General features: G+C 44.3%; 1 protein-coding gene across 7 annotated transcripts in view; it reads left to right on the top strand.

Annotated features, from left to right (window-relative positions):
* Positions 1 to 13,852, top strand: part of ENTHD1 (ENTH domain containing 1) — a 105,115-nt gene extending 91,263 nt beyond the window's left edge. For all 7 annotated transcript variants that reach the window (XM_042947870.1, XM_042947867.1, XM_042947866.1 and 4 more), the window contains 2 exons: positions 913 to 1,311; positions 12,640 to 13,852. In XM_042947870.1, coding sequence (XP_042803804.1) covers positions 913 to 1,311; positions 12,640 to 13,241 — 1,001 coding nt within the window. In that variant the 3' untranslated portion in view covers positions 13,242 to 13,852. The remainder of the gene's footprint in view (positions 1 to 912; positions 1,312 to 12,639) is intronic.
* The last annotated feature ends 3,120 nt before the right edge of the window (positions 13,853 to 16,972 follow it).

Below are 16,972 nucleotides of genomic sequence, written 5' to 3'. Positions count from 1 at the left end.
CGTTTGAAGGTTCTAAAAATATAGTGGTTTCAGAGACAGATAAGTGGGTGAAGAGAAAAATATTTAAAGACAAGTTATTTGAAGCTTTCCTTTCCTTGTGCTTCAGTGAGGAGAGAGAGAGAGAGAAGCGGCCACCAAATGACTAATGCATCAGTAATAGCTGGGGTATACTTTATATAGGCAGAAGAGAAATATAGTAAGAAAGTAGAAACAACTAAATAGAGAATCCTGTTATAGCATCAAAAAATCCGATTTAGGAGCGCCTGGGTGGCTCAGTCAGTTGAGCATCCAACTCTTGATTTCAGCTCAGATCATGATCCCAGGGTTAGAGATCGAGCCCATGACAGGCAAATGTGGAGCCTGCTTAAGATTCTCTCTCTCTCTCTCTCTCTCTCTCTCCCCCTACCCAGACCCCTTCTCCTGCTTGCTCTCTCTTTCTCTCTCAAATTAAAAAAAAAAAAAATCCATTATTAAAATTACAAAGGATTTGGGGGCACCCGGCTGGCTCCATCCGTGGAGCATGTGGCTCTTGATCTCAGAGTCATGAGTTCAAGCCACATGCGTGGTGTAGAGCTTACTTTAAAAAAAGGAAAAGAGGGGCGCCTGGGTGGCTCAGTCGGTTGGGCGTCCGACTTCAGCTCAGGTCACGATCTCACGGTCCGTGAGTTCGAGCCCCGCGTCGGGCTCTGGGCCGATGGCTCGGAGCCTGGAGCCTGTTTCCGATTCTGTGTCTCCCTCTCTCTCTGCCCCTCCCCCGTTCATGCTCTGTCTCTCTCTGTCTCAAAAATAAATAAACGTAAAAAAAAATTTTTTTTTAAAGGAAAAGAAAAAAGAAATAAAATTGCAACGGATTTGAAACAGAGTGTTTTCAGTTGTATTTTTTGATCATGGTTCTTACTTGTTATTTTACAGACGCTGTGCCTACCCCCTCAGAAGAAAGCCCGTCTCTGCAGACAAATGTGAGTTTGGACAAGAAACCAGACAGCAGTACCATCACAAATACCATAACCGAAAGCCCTTTGCAAATGCCTCTGGAAAAGCAGTCCGCTGCAGAAAGCTTTGACACATTGACAACCTCACCATCGTTTTGGTCATCGAATAAGGAAGAGTTCGTCAGCCCTAATTTAAGGATGTCAAAGTCAGATTCTACTTTCTGTGACCAGGCCTCTGTGGAGACGCTCTATGTCTCTCCTTCATTCAAAACATTTGACCCGGTGAAGGAGATGGTAAGCAATAAGGACTGCCAGAAGCCAGCACAATCCAGCATTGTTCACATGGATGAGGAAAACCTCAAGACTGTAACCACATGGGGTGAGTCTGCGTGCACGCACATGCACGCGCGCGCGCACACACACACACACACACACACACACACAGCTCTTCTGAAGTGTTCTTCTGTTATTTTTCTGTGCTTTCTGTCTCTGTTTCTGGTTCCCTTCTTTCACTCTGCATCCAGTGGCGTTAAAACATACAAGCCAGAGAGAGGGACTTCTCAGTTGGGAAAAAGCACCCCTTTTCTTAAAGAGCTGAAAGGCAGTTCATCCCTGGGGGTCTCAAGTACTTGTTGAAGCACAAGTTCTGAGCAATTCTGATTCCGAGTAAATTAGAAAGAACTAGCATTAAATAAGAGCTTCCTGTTAGGCATTTAGGTTACCTATGAAGACACTTTATAAAAAGGAATGAGTTATTATGTATATTGATGTGTGTATGTGTGTGCGTACGCGGCCTTTTTTTAAAGTATTGTGTACTGATTGCCAAAAAAAAAAAAAAAATGGCGGGGAATCTCTTCTTTATTCTGTCCTATAAAACACTAAAAGGGTTGCAGTATTCTTGGGCCTTGATGGTAAAGGAGAAAGCCAATTGGGAATCCAGATTGTTGGCTATCAGTTACCAAAGCCTACGTCGTAATTATGCTTTCTTCTTTAAAGTTAATTAGTAAAAGAATAAGTTGTTTGTGCGCTTTTCCAAGACTGAGTCGTTTTATTGGTTCTTATGTACAATAATGCTTACTAACTCATATAAATATAAAGCTTTTAATATAAATACTCTAAACTGCCTCAATCTCAGGTCAAAAGTACAAACAATGGAAGCCAACATGTTGAGGCTAAAGAAATTTACTTTGGTGTTAGTAAGGTCAGTGAATGATAGCACAGTCCCCTTGCTGCACTTTCCAGAATTTTAGGGGATCGAATAGCCTAAAAATAAACTGATTCTTACTTCTGTCACCAAATTAACTGTTCTGCGGAGACTGTTGATGTGGAAACCAATCAGTACCGGTTACAATGACTGTGACGGTTTGTGTGCGTGGCTGTCCCCCGGGATGTTGTTACTATGAGTTCATTTCTTTCACAAATACCACAGAAAGATCATTGAAAATAGTTTTGGCCACTGCCTGTGTACCAAGCATACTTAATTATAAAAATTAGCTGGAAGTTCCTCTAAAGCCAGTGAGCAAGGAGGACTTTTGCTTCCATTTATAATGAAGTAGATAGTATTGTTCTAACTCTCCCACCGAAAATACTGGTTAAAGCTGGAAAACTATTAAAAGCTGGTTTGAAGTCCTGTAAAACAACCGAGGTAGAAAACACATGATGGGTCAAGATCCTAGGAAGGGGACTGTGACACTGTGATATAATATGAAATATATATATTAGGTCTTCATCCCTGGTTCCCGGCACTGAGCTCCCTAAAAACCCTTGGAATTTCCTGAGTGATAGGAGTGAGAAGAGTCTTTTTGTTATTTGTAATAAACCCCTTCCTTCCATACCTGGGTTTATGTTGAGGTGCGTCTTGGAGAATGGGGGCTCATTGCCAGAGTAACCAATCAGGCCAGTGGAGGGCTGGAACTTTCAGCCCCACCCACTGACCTCTAGGGAAGTTGAGTTCATCACCAATGGCCAATGATTTGATCAGTCATGTCTCTGTAACGGAACCTCCATAAAAATCCCCAGACAGTGGGGTTTAGAGAGCCTCCACGTTGGCGAACACGTGAAGTTTCTGGGAGGTTGGTGCACCCAGAGAGGGCATGGAAGCTCTGGGCCCTTCCCCATACCTTGTCCAGTGCATCTTTCCATTTGGCTGTTCCTGAGTTGTATCCTTCCTAACAAACTAGTAATAGGAAGCAAAGCACTTTCCTGAGTTCCGTGAGCCGTTGTAGCAAATTACCAGCCCCGAGGAGGGGATCATGGGATCCCTCCATTTATACCCGGCAGGTCAGAAATATGTGAGGCCTAGACTTGTGAGTGGCAACTGAAGTGGGGGACGGTCTTGAGGGATTGGGCCTCTCATCTGTGGTGTTTGCACTAACTCTGGGTAGTGCCAGAATGGAGTTAAATTATAGGACACCCAGTTAGTGTCCTCAGAGAATTAGAGAAATCCTTGGTGTGCAGAACCCACATTTGGTGTCAGAAATGATGTGAGCAAAGCAGGAAACTAGTTTACTTGTAGTTGGCCCTGCATTCATCTCAGTTTTCCCACCATGGATCACTTGCCTATTCGCAGAGCAGGATGATGGAAACTGAGGGAAAATCAGAGGCCTGGGCTCTCCACTGTTTACTGAGCTTGAGAGATAGGATTGGAGTTTGGGGCATCCCTGGTGGCAGGGACTCCAGGGGCGAACATGCCAGAAGAGAGGAAGTCACAGAGGAGAAAGCCCCGAAGTCTTTGTGCAATTTCTTACTGAAATATCTGCCCCCTGCTAAGTTGCACACGTTAGGGATGTGATGCCAAGAAGCTAAGGGGGAGGCAGCTTCTAGAGGGCAAAGGTTCTCATCATCTCACGGCACTGGGAGACAGACAGAGGGTGGAGCTCGGGGTCTGCCAAACTGGAGTGGCTCTGGTGAGTACTGCGTGCTCTCAGCTGGGACCTGCGACAGGCTACGCCCCAGGCATCACAACTCCCATCTAGGGGCGAGAACAGACCAGAACTAGAACAGCCCTCACAAATGCCGAAACCCAGCTCCAAGTGGAGCAAAGGGATTGTACTGCGTTCCATCTGTCTTCTAGAAGACAATGAAGCCCTTGCTTAAGAGCTCCTATAATTTCTCATGCAAAGTTTTTGGCTTTTAAAATACACGAGAAAAACAGACAACAGAAGCAGAACCACAGAGAAGCTAGATACTGACATTGTAAGATAAGTACTTTAAAATAGCTGTGATTAATATGATCAAGAGCACAGAGGGAAGGATGGAGAATTTCACCAGAATGCAAGTATCTGTGAAGAAAGAATGAAACGAGGGGCCCCTGGGTGGCTCAGTTGGTTGAGCGTCTGACTTCGGCTCAGGTCGTGATCTTGCGGTCCGTGGGTTCGAGCCCTGTGTCGGGCTCTGTGCTGATGGCTCGGAACCTGGAGCCTGCTTCTGATTCTGTGTCTCCCTCTCTCTCTCCCCCTCCCCCCTTCATGCTCTCTCTTTCTCTCTCTCAAAAGTATATAATAAACATTAAAAGATTTTTTTAAAAAAGAATGAATGAATGAAACGAAAGTTCCAGAGCTGAAAAATACAGTAGCCAAAATTAAGGCCCTGAGGGCACTGTTCAGTCACATGGCCTGAGGTTATCAAAAGAGAGCTTTGGTACTGGCAGAGGAGCTGGGAAGTCATGTGGGCAATCCTAAAATACGTGGGTAAATATAAAACGCAGTATATTTTATTTTTATTCTCACTCTTAAAATGCATGTGACTGTTTAAAGCAAACTTTTCCTACTGTATTTTGTTTTAAAACAGTAGATGTAATATATATCACAACAGAGGACAAAGAATGGCTGGATTGCATAGTTGTTAGCGGCTCAGGTTCTGGGATCACACTGCCTGGGTTCATAATCTCAGCCCAGCCACTGGCTGCGTGGCCTCTGCGTGGCGCTGTCTTCATCTACGGAATGGGGCCGCTGGAGGGGGTCCCTGAATTCGCAAACATCAGGTGCTCAGGGTAGAATCTGGACCTGGCCAGTGCCGTAGAAAAGTTTGCTATTTTTACTCCAGTGTCCGTGTTTTTGTTTTTGTTTTTAATGTTGATTTTTGAGAGAGAGAGAGAGAGAGAGAGAGAACAACTGGGGGAGGGGCAGAGAGAGAGAGAGAGACACAGAATTCGAAGCAGGCCCCAGGCTCCAAGCTGTCAGCACAGAGCCTGACGTGGGGCTCGAACCCACGAACCGTGAGATCATGACCTGAGCCGAAATCAGACGCTTAACCGACTGAGCCACCCAGGCACCCCCAGTTTCCATGTTTTTAGTTCTGCTTTTATTTATTGATTTAATGTTTATTTATTTTTGAGAGAGACAGAGACAGAATGCGAGTGGGTTAGGGGCAGAGAGAGAGGGAGAGACAGAATCCGAAGCAGGCTCCAGGCTCCGAGCTGTCAGCACAGAGCCCGACACGGGGCTCGAACTCACAGACCGCGAGATCATGACCTGAGCCGAAGTCGGATGCTCAACCGACTGAGCCACCCAGGCGTCCCTTTAGTTCTGCTTTTAGAGCTCCGAGCCCCCAGCCCCCTCCCAACTCTCCACATCCACTCCGGTTATTTCCAAAAGGACCCAGGAGTTCCTTGCTTATTCTCAGGAGCAAGAAAACTCCTGTCCTTCCAGAAAGGGCCTTGCAGGCTGAGGAATAGAGCCCAGCTGGGACGGACCAAAGAGATCCTAGGGAGCTCCAGTTCATTCTCCCCAGAGCAGCCAGAGGACCTGACGACTGCTGCTCCCCGCTGAGACGGCAGACCTCTCGGACTGTCGCCCTGTTCCTGAAGGTCACTAGCCTTCCACTGCCCTGCGCGGTCTCGCTTCTGCCTCTCCCCGCAGCCTGGTGATGCTTCCGCTTGTCAAGTAAACCAAATCGCTTCACCAGCTTGGTGCTGTTGTTCCCTCAGACCGGAACGCTTCCCACCCAGCCCTTCCCCGCTGCACTCCTCCTTCAGGGCTCAGCTCAAACGTTGCTTCCACAGGCTTCCCTGACCCCCTTGATTACTTCAGATCCCCCTCCCACTCTGTGTTGTCTTGGTGCCCGTAATTATCCTTCTAGCACGTACCGCCATTCGAGTGGGATGTGATTGCATATCCGTGAACTTGTCTGATGTCTCCCCCACTCCCCGAGTGGGATGGCGCCTTCCTGAGGGAGGGACCACGTCTGCCTGTTGGTTATTGAAGCCCCAGCACCGACCACAGTGCCTTACACACAGTAGGTACCCAACGTTCAACAAGTGAATCAAAAGCAACTTAGTGAAGCAGCCATGGAGAGTGTGCGTGAAGAAATAATGGAAGAAAGCACTGGAAAATTATGCCAGGACGGATGACGAAGAGCTGTGTGTGCCAGGTTAAGAAGTTTGGACTTCAGTTTGAAGAGAATGCAAGTCACTAAAGGTTTTAAGCCACGTGAGTGGCTTTTTGAATGTGTTTTAGAAAAATTACTGATTTCTATGGTGGGGGCAGTGTGGAGGATTGATGTGGAGGGGGGTGAAGCTGGGGCGGGGAGCTCGTCGGGGGCTGTTGCCGGCAAGGAAACCAAGTGGGAGATTGGAGAGCAGAGCAGGTGAGGTGGGGGAGAGGGGGGGCGGCTAGCCTGAGATGGGGCACAGTCAGGGGCAAGTGGGCTAGAATCCAGAACAGAAAGATACTCACCTTACCCTGAGCGCCCGTAAGGAAGGAGGGGAAGGGATGTGTCAGAGTGTGAGGGATGGGTTTGGTGGGTTTTAGTAATTAAGATGTATTGAGCCTTCACGTGCCGCACGTTGTATGTTGTGGCCTCCATATCTTATCGTCTGAGGTCACCTGCCCAGACTGAGGGGAAGTGGTATAAAGGCGGTGAAAGGTCTGCTGAGATTTAGGAATAGCCACTCTAGAGAATGGAAGAAGATGCTGATAAGACTCTGGTACAATGGAGCGACAGAGCCAGAATTTGTGGGGGTCCTAATTTGCAGGATCTGTGCTTCCTCCAAGAGCGCTGAGCAGCCTGGGGGTAGGAATGAGAAAGCATATTTGAATTGAAATAGGATTTGGACAGGAATTTGCAAACCATAGCTTTGAGGCCAAATGTGGTCACCCCCTGTTTCTGCAAATACAATTTTATTGGAACACAACCATACTAACTGGCTCCCATGTAGTCTTTGGTTGCTTTTGTGCTACAACAGCAGAGCTGAGAAGTTGTAATAGAGACGGTATGTCCCGTAAAGCCTAAAATATTTACCATTTGGTCCGTGACAGAAAAGGTCTGCCTGACTCCTGGATTAGGAATTAGCAGCAGATAAAGCAGAAACCATGGCAGTGGGGGGGAGCGGAGGGGAGCAAGAAAGTGGTTCAGGTGATGGATAACGAGAAAATAAAAAGATGATCGGACCTGATGTCTCGATGAGGCCAAAGTGTAGATGCATTAAAGGGAATGAGAAGGCTGGAAGGAATCAAGAAGGAAAGTAATCTTGGAAAGCAAGATTTCAGAGTAGGGCAGCTCAAAGGAATGGCTGCAGGTAACTTGCGGTTGAGGAATTCAGGAAACGATGAGGCAGGATCGATGGCTGGTCTCCGTGGACGCTGGGTGAAGGAAGATAGACACGACACTGTCTACTTTCTGGGGTGTTTTTTTTTTTTCTATTTTATTGTTTTAAGAAGTATTTGTTTATATGAAGGGTCCAGGTCTGGTGTTACAAAACTCTTTGGAGATGACGAGCTTGGTAAACTTAAAAATACTTGCACCCTCACGGTGTAACAGATCTCAGCCACCTAATATAGGTTAATATTCTCATTCTAATATTTTCACCGAATGATGGATTTGCAGCAACCTCGTTTGACCTTTTGATACTGAGTAACTCTGTTCCTAGAACAGTCCATTCCTTCTCTTCCTCCGTTTAAATTTTAAGTTCTTTATGTCTAGGTCAAACTATTCCTTTAGGTCATTAGATCATTTGTCATGCATACCAAAAAGAAAAAAAGAAGATAGAAGATACACAGAAGCCAGATCATTATATCCGTGAGCCATAGTTTGGGTAAGTGTGTTAGACTGCCCTGGACTTTTCTTTCTAATTTTGGGGGTAGGAAAAAAAAATCCATATGTTCTCATGCTGGGCTAGTGGTGAGCGTTCTCACTGGCTCTGTCCTTTGTTTATATCTCATTGATTCCATTTTTGTACCATGGGTTTCAGTAGTGGTGGTTCTGTGGACCCAGCAACACCTCCAGCTGTACAGCTCCTGCCTGCCTTCGTGCAGACAAAAAGACACACTGATTTGATTTTTTACATTCAGGGAGCCAAATTTATACTTCGTAGGTAAGTGAGAAGACTCAGCATTAATCCAATCGTCCAGTCATCCCAATAACAGTTTAACATCAGTGATTAGAGGCAGAGTCATTAGCATTTCTCTCGAATCCTATGTTATTCCTAAATCTGTTTCTTTTCATGTAACTCCTTGATAATCATGACAATAAATTTTCAAATATTGTACTTTTAAAAGTACGAGATTGGGACGCCAGGGTGGCTCGGTCTGTTAAGTGTCCAACTTCGGTTCAGGTCATGATCTCATGGTTCGTGGGTTTGAGCCCCGTGTTGGGCTCTGTGCTGACAGTTCAGGACCTGCTCGGGATTCTCTCTCTGCCCCTCCCCTGTTCGTACTCTCTCTCTCTCTCTCTTTCAAAAAAAAAAAAAATAAACATCAAAAAAAATTTTTTTAAGTACAAGATCTAATTCACGCACCAGAAAATGCACCCTATTAAAGTGTACGATTCAGTACTTTTCGTATATTCTCAGAATTGCGCCATCATCACCACTAATTCCAGGATATTTTCATTACCCCAAAAAGTCCCGTATCCATTAGCAGTCACTCCCCATTCCTTCCTCCGCCCGAGCGCTTCCTCCTAAGCAGTGATGTACTTTCTGCCTCTGTGCATTTGCCTACTCTGGACGTTTCATGTTACGGAATCATACACTATGTGCCTCTCGTGTCTGGCTTCTTTGACGTAGCACAGCGTTTCCAGGGTTCATCCACGTTGTCGCATGAATCAGTACTTCTCTCCTTATGGCTGAGTAATACTCCGCTGTTTAAACACATTTTATGTATCTGTCCATCAGCTGATGGATATTTGAGTTGTTTCGTCTTTTTAGCTAGTACAAATAATATTACTACGGACATTTGTTACTTTCTACAACACAGAACAAAATCAGAATTTTTTTTTTAGTTTTTTCTTTTACATTGATTTATTTTTGAGAGGCAGAGCACAAGTGGGGGAGGGGCAGAAAGAGAGGGAGATACAGAATCCGAAACAGGCTCCAGGCTCTGAGCTGTCAGCACGGAGCCCGACGCGGGGCTCGAACTCACAAACCGTGAGATCATGACCTGAACCGAAGTCGGACGCCCAACCGACTGAGCCACCCAGGCGCCCCTAAAATCAGAATGTTTTAATTCATATGTACAGGTAACTTAACAGTCGTTATGTATCAGATAGGAAAACTGAAAGAGAAGAATAAAAAGCTCCTGTTTTACAGTGAACAGTTTGAAGTGTTTAGCTGAACAAGGACCTACTGCTAACAGAAAAATTTACATTTGCAACTCCAGGCGAAGAGAGTTTAAAAATATTTCTAGGAATGTATTCGTCATGATATTTTTGCAGCGCAGTTCTTCTAAATGCTTTTTAAATTTCGAGTTGCAATATAATAATTAAGGGGCCTGATGTTTTCACGAGCATAAAAAGTCAGAGATAACACATCCGCATTTGGAATCGCTTTATCGGCGCTATTTTTAAGCAAGTGCAGCATTAATTGGCGTGCATATATCACCCGGGGAGATCGTTTAAATTCAGCCATTTATCGCGGCTGGCTCCAGCTCTGGTGGGTGCACTGTAAGAAGAGGATGGCCGTTAACAAGATAGTCCAGTACCTTCCGCAGTGAGTGGGAGCAGGGTGACGAAATGGGCAGGAGAGGCACCCTGGAGTGCAGCGTTGAAGTGTCTCGTACAGCTGTGGCGTGTTTGGAAACAAAAGTAAATTGGTGCGCAGCAATTAGAGTTGAAGTGGCTTTTTATGAGCAAAAGCCCGTGAATCAAAGCTACCAAACTGTAAACAATGATAAGCTATTCAGTCAGCAGTTGTAGCTACAAAGCGAAAGAAAGGTGGACACACAGCAGAAAACAGTGATTCTCAGACGTTAGCAGGCATCAGACACACTTGGAGGCTTGTTAAAACTCAATGTCCTGGGCACAGTCCCAGTTTCTGATTTAGAGAGATGGGGCCCAAGAACTTTATTTCCAACAAATTCCCAGGTGCTGCTGCTGCTTGTTCAGGGGGCGCACTTTGTTGTTGTTAATGTTTTACTTATTTTGGAGAGAGGGGAGGGGCAGAGGGAGAGAGGGGGACAGAGGATCCAAAGCGGGCTCTGTGCTGAGAGCAGCGAGCCCCATGTGGGGCTTGAACTCACGTACCGCGAGATCATGACCTGAGCGGAAGTCAGACGCTCAACCAACTAAGCCACCCAGGCACCCGCTTTGAGAACCGCTGGCATAAAATTAAACCAGGTAATCACATCGCGTCCATGTGACTAACGTAACTGTGTTACCCTTTTTCAGTGACCTGCTGGAGAAGGTGCTATCCCCAGGTGAGGGTAAACCCAGAAAGAGAAAGACTTGGGATATGGAAACGGGAGGGCCAACACGGGAGGATGGTGCGGGGCCATGTCAGGTGACAGCTGTGACCCAAACAGAGCACACCCAGAGCAGAGCAGCGGCGTGACTCAGGACGCACACGTGTGGAGGCTCTCTCACCCTTAGCGTGCCCGTCACCACCATGCCCTCTCTTCAACCCAAGGACAGAACGTCAGGATAAGGCTGACCTAGATTCTTCTGTGCGCTTGTCTTGCCTTGACCATGTGCCGCTGAAGTCCCTATTTTCCTTTTCGTGTCCTGCTGCTACATCGGCTGAGAATACTCATGTCACCCCCAAAATGTCTTGTGATTGGAATTTTTCCTAAAAACTGGACGGAGATAGCCCTCAGAGAGCTTTGAAGCAGAAAATAGAAGCCGCCTGCCCCAGCCATGTTTTTTACAGGAGAGGTTCAATTTCGCTTAAAGGGACATGCATCTCTAAGCAAATAAAATAATATAGAAAGATAAGAAGTCATGTGTGCTTAGCGGTAATTTCCCTTTCTATGACTTCAGCTTTTTTTTTTTTATGTGAAAGTAGCAAGTCTAGAGTTAGCTGCAAGACTTTAGAAACCGAGGGGCGCCTGGGTGGCGCAGTCGGTTAAGCGTCCGACTTCAGCCAGGTCACGATCTCGCGGTCCGTGAGTTCGAGCCCCGCGTCAGGCTCTGGGCTGATGGCTCGGAGCCTGGAGCCTGCTTCCGATTCTGTGTCTCCCTCTCTCTCTCTGCCCCTCCCCCGTTCATGCTCTGTCTCTCTCCCAAAAATAAATAAAAAACGTTGAAAAAAAAAAAAAATTAAAAAAGACTTTAGAAACCGAATTCTGCCAACCCGTACCACCTAATGCACGCATGAATGTAAATAGATACTCCAAGAAGACAAGAGAAAGTTGTGTCCAAGAAAGTTTGGAAAACCCTTGAATAAGTGTACGACTTCTCAGAACTTTAAATGTGCTAATGTTCGTTGTTAACCTCCTAACGAGAGGCACGACATGCAATCGCCTGGTCTTACTTGACTTTGAAATACTGTTTTCACAAAACCTCTTTGTACATCTCCAGGAACACAGCGTTCCTCAGAACACAGTTTGGGAAATAACGATTTATTTTTTATTTGTTATTATTTTTTTTAACGTTTATTTATTTTTGAGACAGAGAGAGACAGAGCATGAACAGGGGAGGGGCAGAGAGAGGGAGACACAGAATCCGAAACAGGCTCCAGGCTCTGAGCCGTCAGCACAGAGCCCGACGCAGGGCTCGAACTCACGGACCGTGAGATCATGACCTGAGCCGAAGTCGGCCGCTTAACCGACTGAGCCACCCAGGCGCCCCGGGAAATAACGATTTAAGATGAAGTGCACAAAAAGCAATGAGTATGATTTTGTCTGAAAGGGAATTAAATGTTATCAAATATTTTACAGAAAACTGGTTTAGAATGCTTTTGATTTTACTTACTGTTTCTTGGTGAAAAAAAAAAAAAAAAATTCCGTATGTGTGCTCAAGTGTCCCAGATCTCAGGTGGGCTGGAGTTCAGTTTTGACCGTATTTGAACAGTTAGAGAAAAAGATTCGTTTGACAGCTTTTAGGTACTTGTAGTTGGTTGTTCATTTTACCATAATAGTCTCTGTAGGGGACAAAAAAAAAAAAGGATGAAGGAATCTAAGTTACAGCTTTCTCAGACTTTCTGCTTTAAATGCCAACTTAAAATGCCACCAGCCAGTAGAACAGGGTGTAATACTTTACTTTTCTGCTCTCTCTGGTAAGTGTGGTGTGAAAGTACATCAGGCACGGTTCACAGTCAAGGTGACTATTGATACTTCCATGTTCGTTTCATTTCCATGGCATTGTTGGTATATAATACCTCCTTAGATTTTCTCTGCTTCCTGCTTCGGGTTTATCTAGGCTTATGATGACTATTTAGCATATGACACTGTCAGTAGTATATTTATGTTGAGACCTTGCAGATGGGGATTTTACATTGAAAAATTATTTTAGCCATTACTCTCGTTTGTATGTTGCATAATCTCTCTCTCCCTTGTAGTTTCAACCACCTCTGAAGGAACGTCCTCCTTTTCTACTTTATCCATGCCGTCTCCCGACTCAGCCTCTCCGGAGAAGTCTGTTCATCTTCTACCCCGCATTTTGGCGGGACCTTCCTTCTGGTCTCTGGCCCAGCAACGGTCTTCTTCCGCCTCCTTTAAAGATGAAGATAAGACGGCCAGGGCTCACCACCCCTTTGCTCCTAGGGACCAAGCGTCTTCTGATGAAGAGGAGGACGACAACCTCCATCTGCTGGAGAGTCTTCCGGATAACTCCGAGTCTGCTAAAGAGCAGACAAGTCCTGCTTCTGCCAGTAATTGGGCAGAGTCTTCCACCCCCAGGGCAGACCACGTCACCTCTGTGTCCTGTCTGAGTTTTCAGACACCTGCCGGCCTGCCGGGGGAGCCCGAAACAAACGATTCCATTAAAACTCTCCTAGGGGAGGTGAAAAATGCCATAGTGAAACTACACGAAGACCTGAGCACTGTGATAAGAGAACTTAACGTCATCAATAGGCATCTGGTGAGCATGAGTGGGAATAGCCTGCAGCTAAAGTCTTCCCAGCTTCCCCAGTCTTCCGAGGGGACCTCAGATCACATGTAACAAGCCCGAGAGCCCCTGTCGGTAGAACTCATGTGGTTCCACCTCCCGAAGACCTAAGTTAGCCTTTTGTAGATTCTCATCCTTCTGGCAAAAATGGGGTGGTGGTTGGATTTTTCCTTGTCAGGCTTATTAACAAATCTCTTTCAAACCACTAAACTCATTTGGGTGGTTTCTTTTTTAAAGAGGAAAAAGCATCACCTTTGATAAGATTTTCAGATTCAGCTACAAACTGTTTTTCATTTGACACTGAAGAGAATTTCTTTCTTCCACACCCTGGACTTTACCTCAAAATATATTAAGCGTTAGTGGAAGCTGTGGCAAGACCTCAGGCTGCAAATGGCTCTTCCAGAGCTTTTGGATGAGCAGGTGGTAAGAAGGCCTTCAGAGCCTGGGGTTGCTGTTCTGTCTGCTCTTGTGCCAGGTTTCAGATTCTGCAAACAAAGGACCAGCAATCTTTCCCTTCCTGTGGCTGCCACCATTGGTTGGGGGGTTAAGCTGAGACAGGTGGGACATGGGACAGGTGTTTTTATTGCTAATGTTTATTGCAAAGTGAATTCAAATGCATACTTTGGTTGTATTTGGAAAATAAATTTGATATTTTTCATCTTCTATGTATCCTTTCAATTTATTAAGACAGCCTTTCAAGTAGGATTTTTATTTTTTATTTATTTTTAAACTTAAAAAAATTTTTTTAACGTTTATTTGTTTTTAGAGACGCTTTCATTTTGCTTTATACTTATTTGAGAAGACAGCGTAAGGGCTCCGTGTACCCATTGCTCAGTTCCAACAATTACCAACGAAGCGCTAAAATAAATTCCTGATTATTTTGAAGAAATATGGGACATCTAAAATATATTCTAATGCCAAACCCAAGCCGATTTTCATCACGCTAACTGGGGTAAGAACTAGAGGGAAATGCTAGTGGGAGTGTTAGTGCAAAGCCTATAATGTGGGAGGGTGTTTGGCATATTTGAGGAGGGGCAAGGAAGCCAGTGCGGCTAGCGTGAAGTGAGGGAAGGGGACAATGGTAGGAGATCTGAGGTCCTGGAGGAAAGAACAAGGAGCAGTGCCAGATGATACAGGTTCTAGAAGACCGTCGTTAGAGATTTTGGCTTTTACTCAATAAAAATTGTGACAGGGTTTTAGGGTGAAAAATGATCTTGGGCTTCTAAAATGATCACACTGGTTCTGGGGAGAGAGGGATGCAGGGACACGGGATGAGGAAGGTAGGCCGATTGGAAGGCCATTGCAGTTATCCAGATAAGACCGGGTGGTGGATCAAAGGAGGGTATATGAGAAGTGATTAGGGATTGGTTGATGGGTTGGATAAAATATGTAAGAGAAAAAGCGTCACAGCTGAACCCAAAGTACTGGACTGAGCAATTCAAATTGCTCATCAACTGAAACGAGGAGGGTGGCAGACGGAGAAAAGTTTTGAGGCATTCAGTTTGAGATAGGTTACATCTCAGATGTCCATTAGATAACCCAAGTGGAGATACCAAATAAGCAATTGGATATAAGAGTTGAGTCTGAGAGGGAGATCTAGATTGGAACGGAGGCGGAGGGGTTAGTAATTGATGGTTATTTAAAGCTATGAGACTGGATGAAATTGCCGAAGAGCAAGTATAATAGTGGAGAGAAGTTGAAGGCCTGAGCCCTGGGGCAGGCCTAAGAAGATCAGGAAGAAGTTAAGGAATCAATGAATAAGGCCGAGACGGAGCCACAACTGAGGTAGAACAAAACCACACAGCGTGTAGTGGTTGGAAGCCCAGAGTGTGTTTCTCTTCGCGACCCTTACCTCTTCCATATGCATATGCACCTTGCCGAGTTCTTTCCAAACCCTATTAGATTTTTTAAAGTTTTTGTTTAAATTTCAGTTCATTAACATAGAGTGTAATACTGGTTCCAGGTGTACAATATAGTGATTGAAAGCCCTATTAGATTTTGATGAAAGTTGCATTAAATCTACTCAAGAATTTGGAGGATTTTTACAAATTTAATCTTCTAATCTAGGAGCATCGTAGATCTGTGTCTTCTTTCATAAATTTTATGTTTAGCTTTCCAATCCATGGGCATGGTATTTCTCTATGTTCTATGTCTTCTCTTAATGCTTCACAGTAAACTCATAATCTCCCTCACAGAGGGCTTCTATTTCTTTTTTAAAGACTTAATCCTTTCATACTTGATATTTTTGTGTATTGTAAGTGCTACCTTTTTGCAAGTTAAAAAAAATTTTTTTTAACGTTTATTTTTGATAGAGAGTTGGGGAGGGGGAGAGAGAGGTAGATAGAGAATCAGAAGCAGGCTCCACGCTGTCAGCTCAAAGCCCCATGTGGGCTCAAACTCACGAACCACGAGATCATGACCTGAGCCGAAATCAAGAGTCGGATGCTTAACCAACTGAGCCACCCAGGCACCCCCCGCCACCTTTTTTTGAAAAATTTTTAATGTCTATTTATTTTTGAGAGAGAGAGCAAGAGTTGGGGGGTGGGGGTTGCCAGCTTTTAAATTTTGGAACATAACAGTTGATAGAAATCTAAATCTCGGTCTAGATTCACTAATAGTTAACAAGTTGCCATGTTTGCTTTATCTCCCTGTCTTGCTAAACATGTTTATATCTATATATGCATTATGTAGATAGGTAAATAGACACACACATATTTTGCTGAACCATTTGAAAGAAATGTTCGGATATCATGACACTTCACCACAGGATACTGCAACATACTTACTACATGAATCAGGGTAATTTTTTTCCAACCTACCTTCCAGTTAACGAGGCCTCTCTTCAGCTATGTCTAATCTGTTAACTCCTCCCATTACATTTTAAATTCAGTTATTCCTTTTTCATTTCTAGAATTCTACTTGGTTCTTTTAAAATATTTTAAAAGATTCTTTAAGAAAACTTTTCACACATCCATGTTTCTTGCAGATCTTTTCAAGTAAGAATATTAAGCAAACTAGTATAGAATTCTTACTAGCAAGTATAGTAAGTAAACTAGAGAGTATTCTGACCAGCAAACTATTAAGAATATATGCATTTAAGGCCATAAATTTCCCTTTACTGCAACCTGCCAATTTTTAAAAATTTGAAATACAATTCACATACCATAAAATTTACTCTTTTAAATATGGTTCAGTGGTTTTACTTTATTGACAGGGTTGTACAGCCATCACTACTATCTAATTCTAGAACCGTTTCATCACCACAAAAAGGTACTCCATACTCATTAGCCACTCCTCCCCAGTTTCTTCTCCTTCAAGCTCCTGGTAACCCCCAATCTACTTTCTGTTTCCATTAATTTGCCTCTTAATGCGTATTTCATATAAGTGGAATCCTATGTGGCTTTTTGTGTCTGGCTTCTTTCACTTAGCATGATGTTTTTGGGCTTCAACCATTGTAGCATGTGTGAGTACTTCATTCCTTTTTATGTCTGAATAATATTGCATTGTAAGGATATACCACATTTTGTTTACCGGTTCATCAGTTGATGGCCATTTCGGTTGTTTGCACTTTTTTGGCTACTGTGAATAATGCTGCTACGAATATTTGTGTGAACATATGTTTTCAGTTCTCTTGGATGTATATACCTGGGAGTAGAATTGCTGGGTCATACGGTTACTCTTACATATAACTTTTTAAGGAATTGCCAAGCTATTTTCTGAAGCAGTCTCACCATTTTACCACAAGTATGGGTATGTAGTATGTTCGTTGTCCTTTGGCTCAAAAA

This window comes from Panthera leo, chromosome B4 (genome assembly GCF_018350215.1).
Source record: "Panthera leo isolate Ple1 chromosome B4, P.leo_Ple1_pat1.1, whole genome shotgun sequence".
Taxonomy (NCBI): domain Eukaryota; kingdom Metazoa; phylum Chordata; class Mammalia; order Carnivora; family Felidae; genus Panthera; species Panthera leo.
Note: the sequence above shows the minus strand (reverse complement) of the source record. Positions and strands in the feature narration are given on the sequence as shown.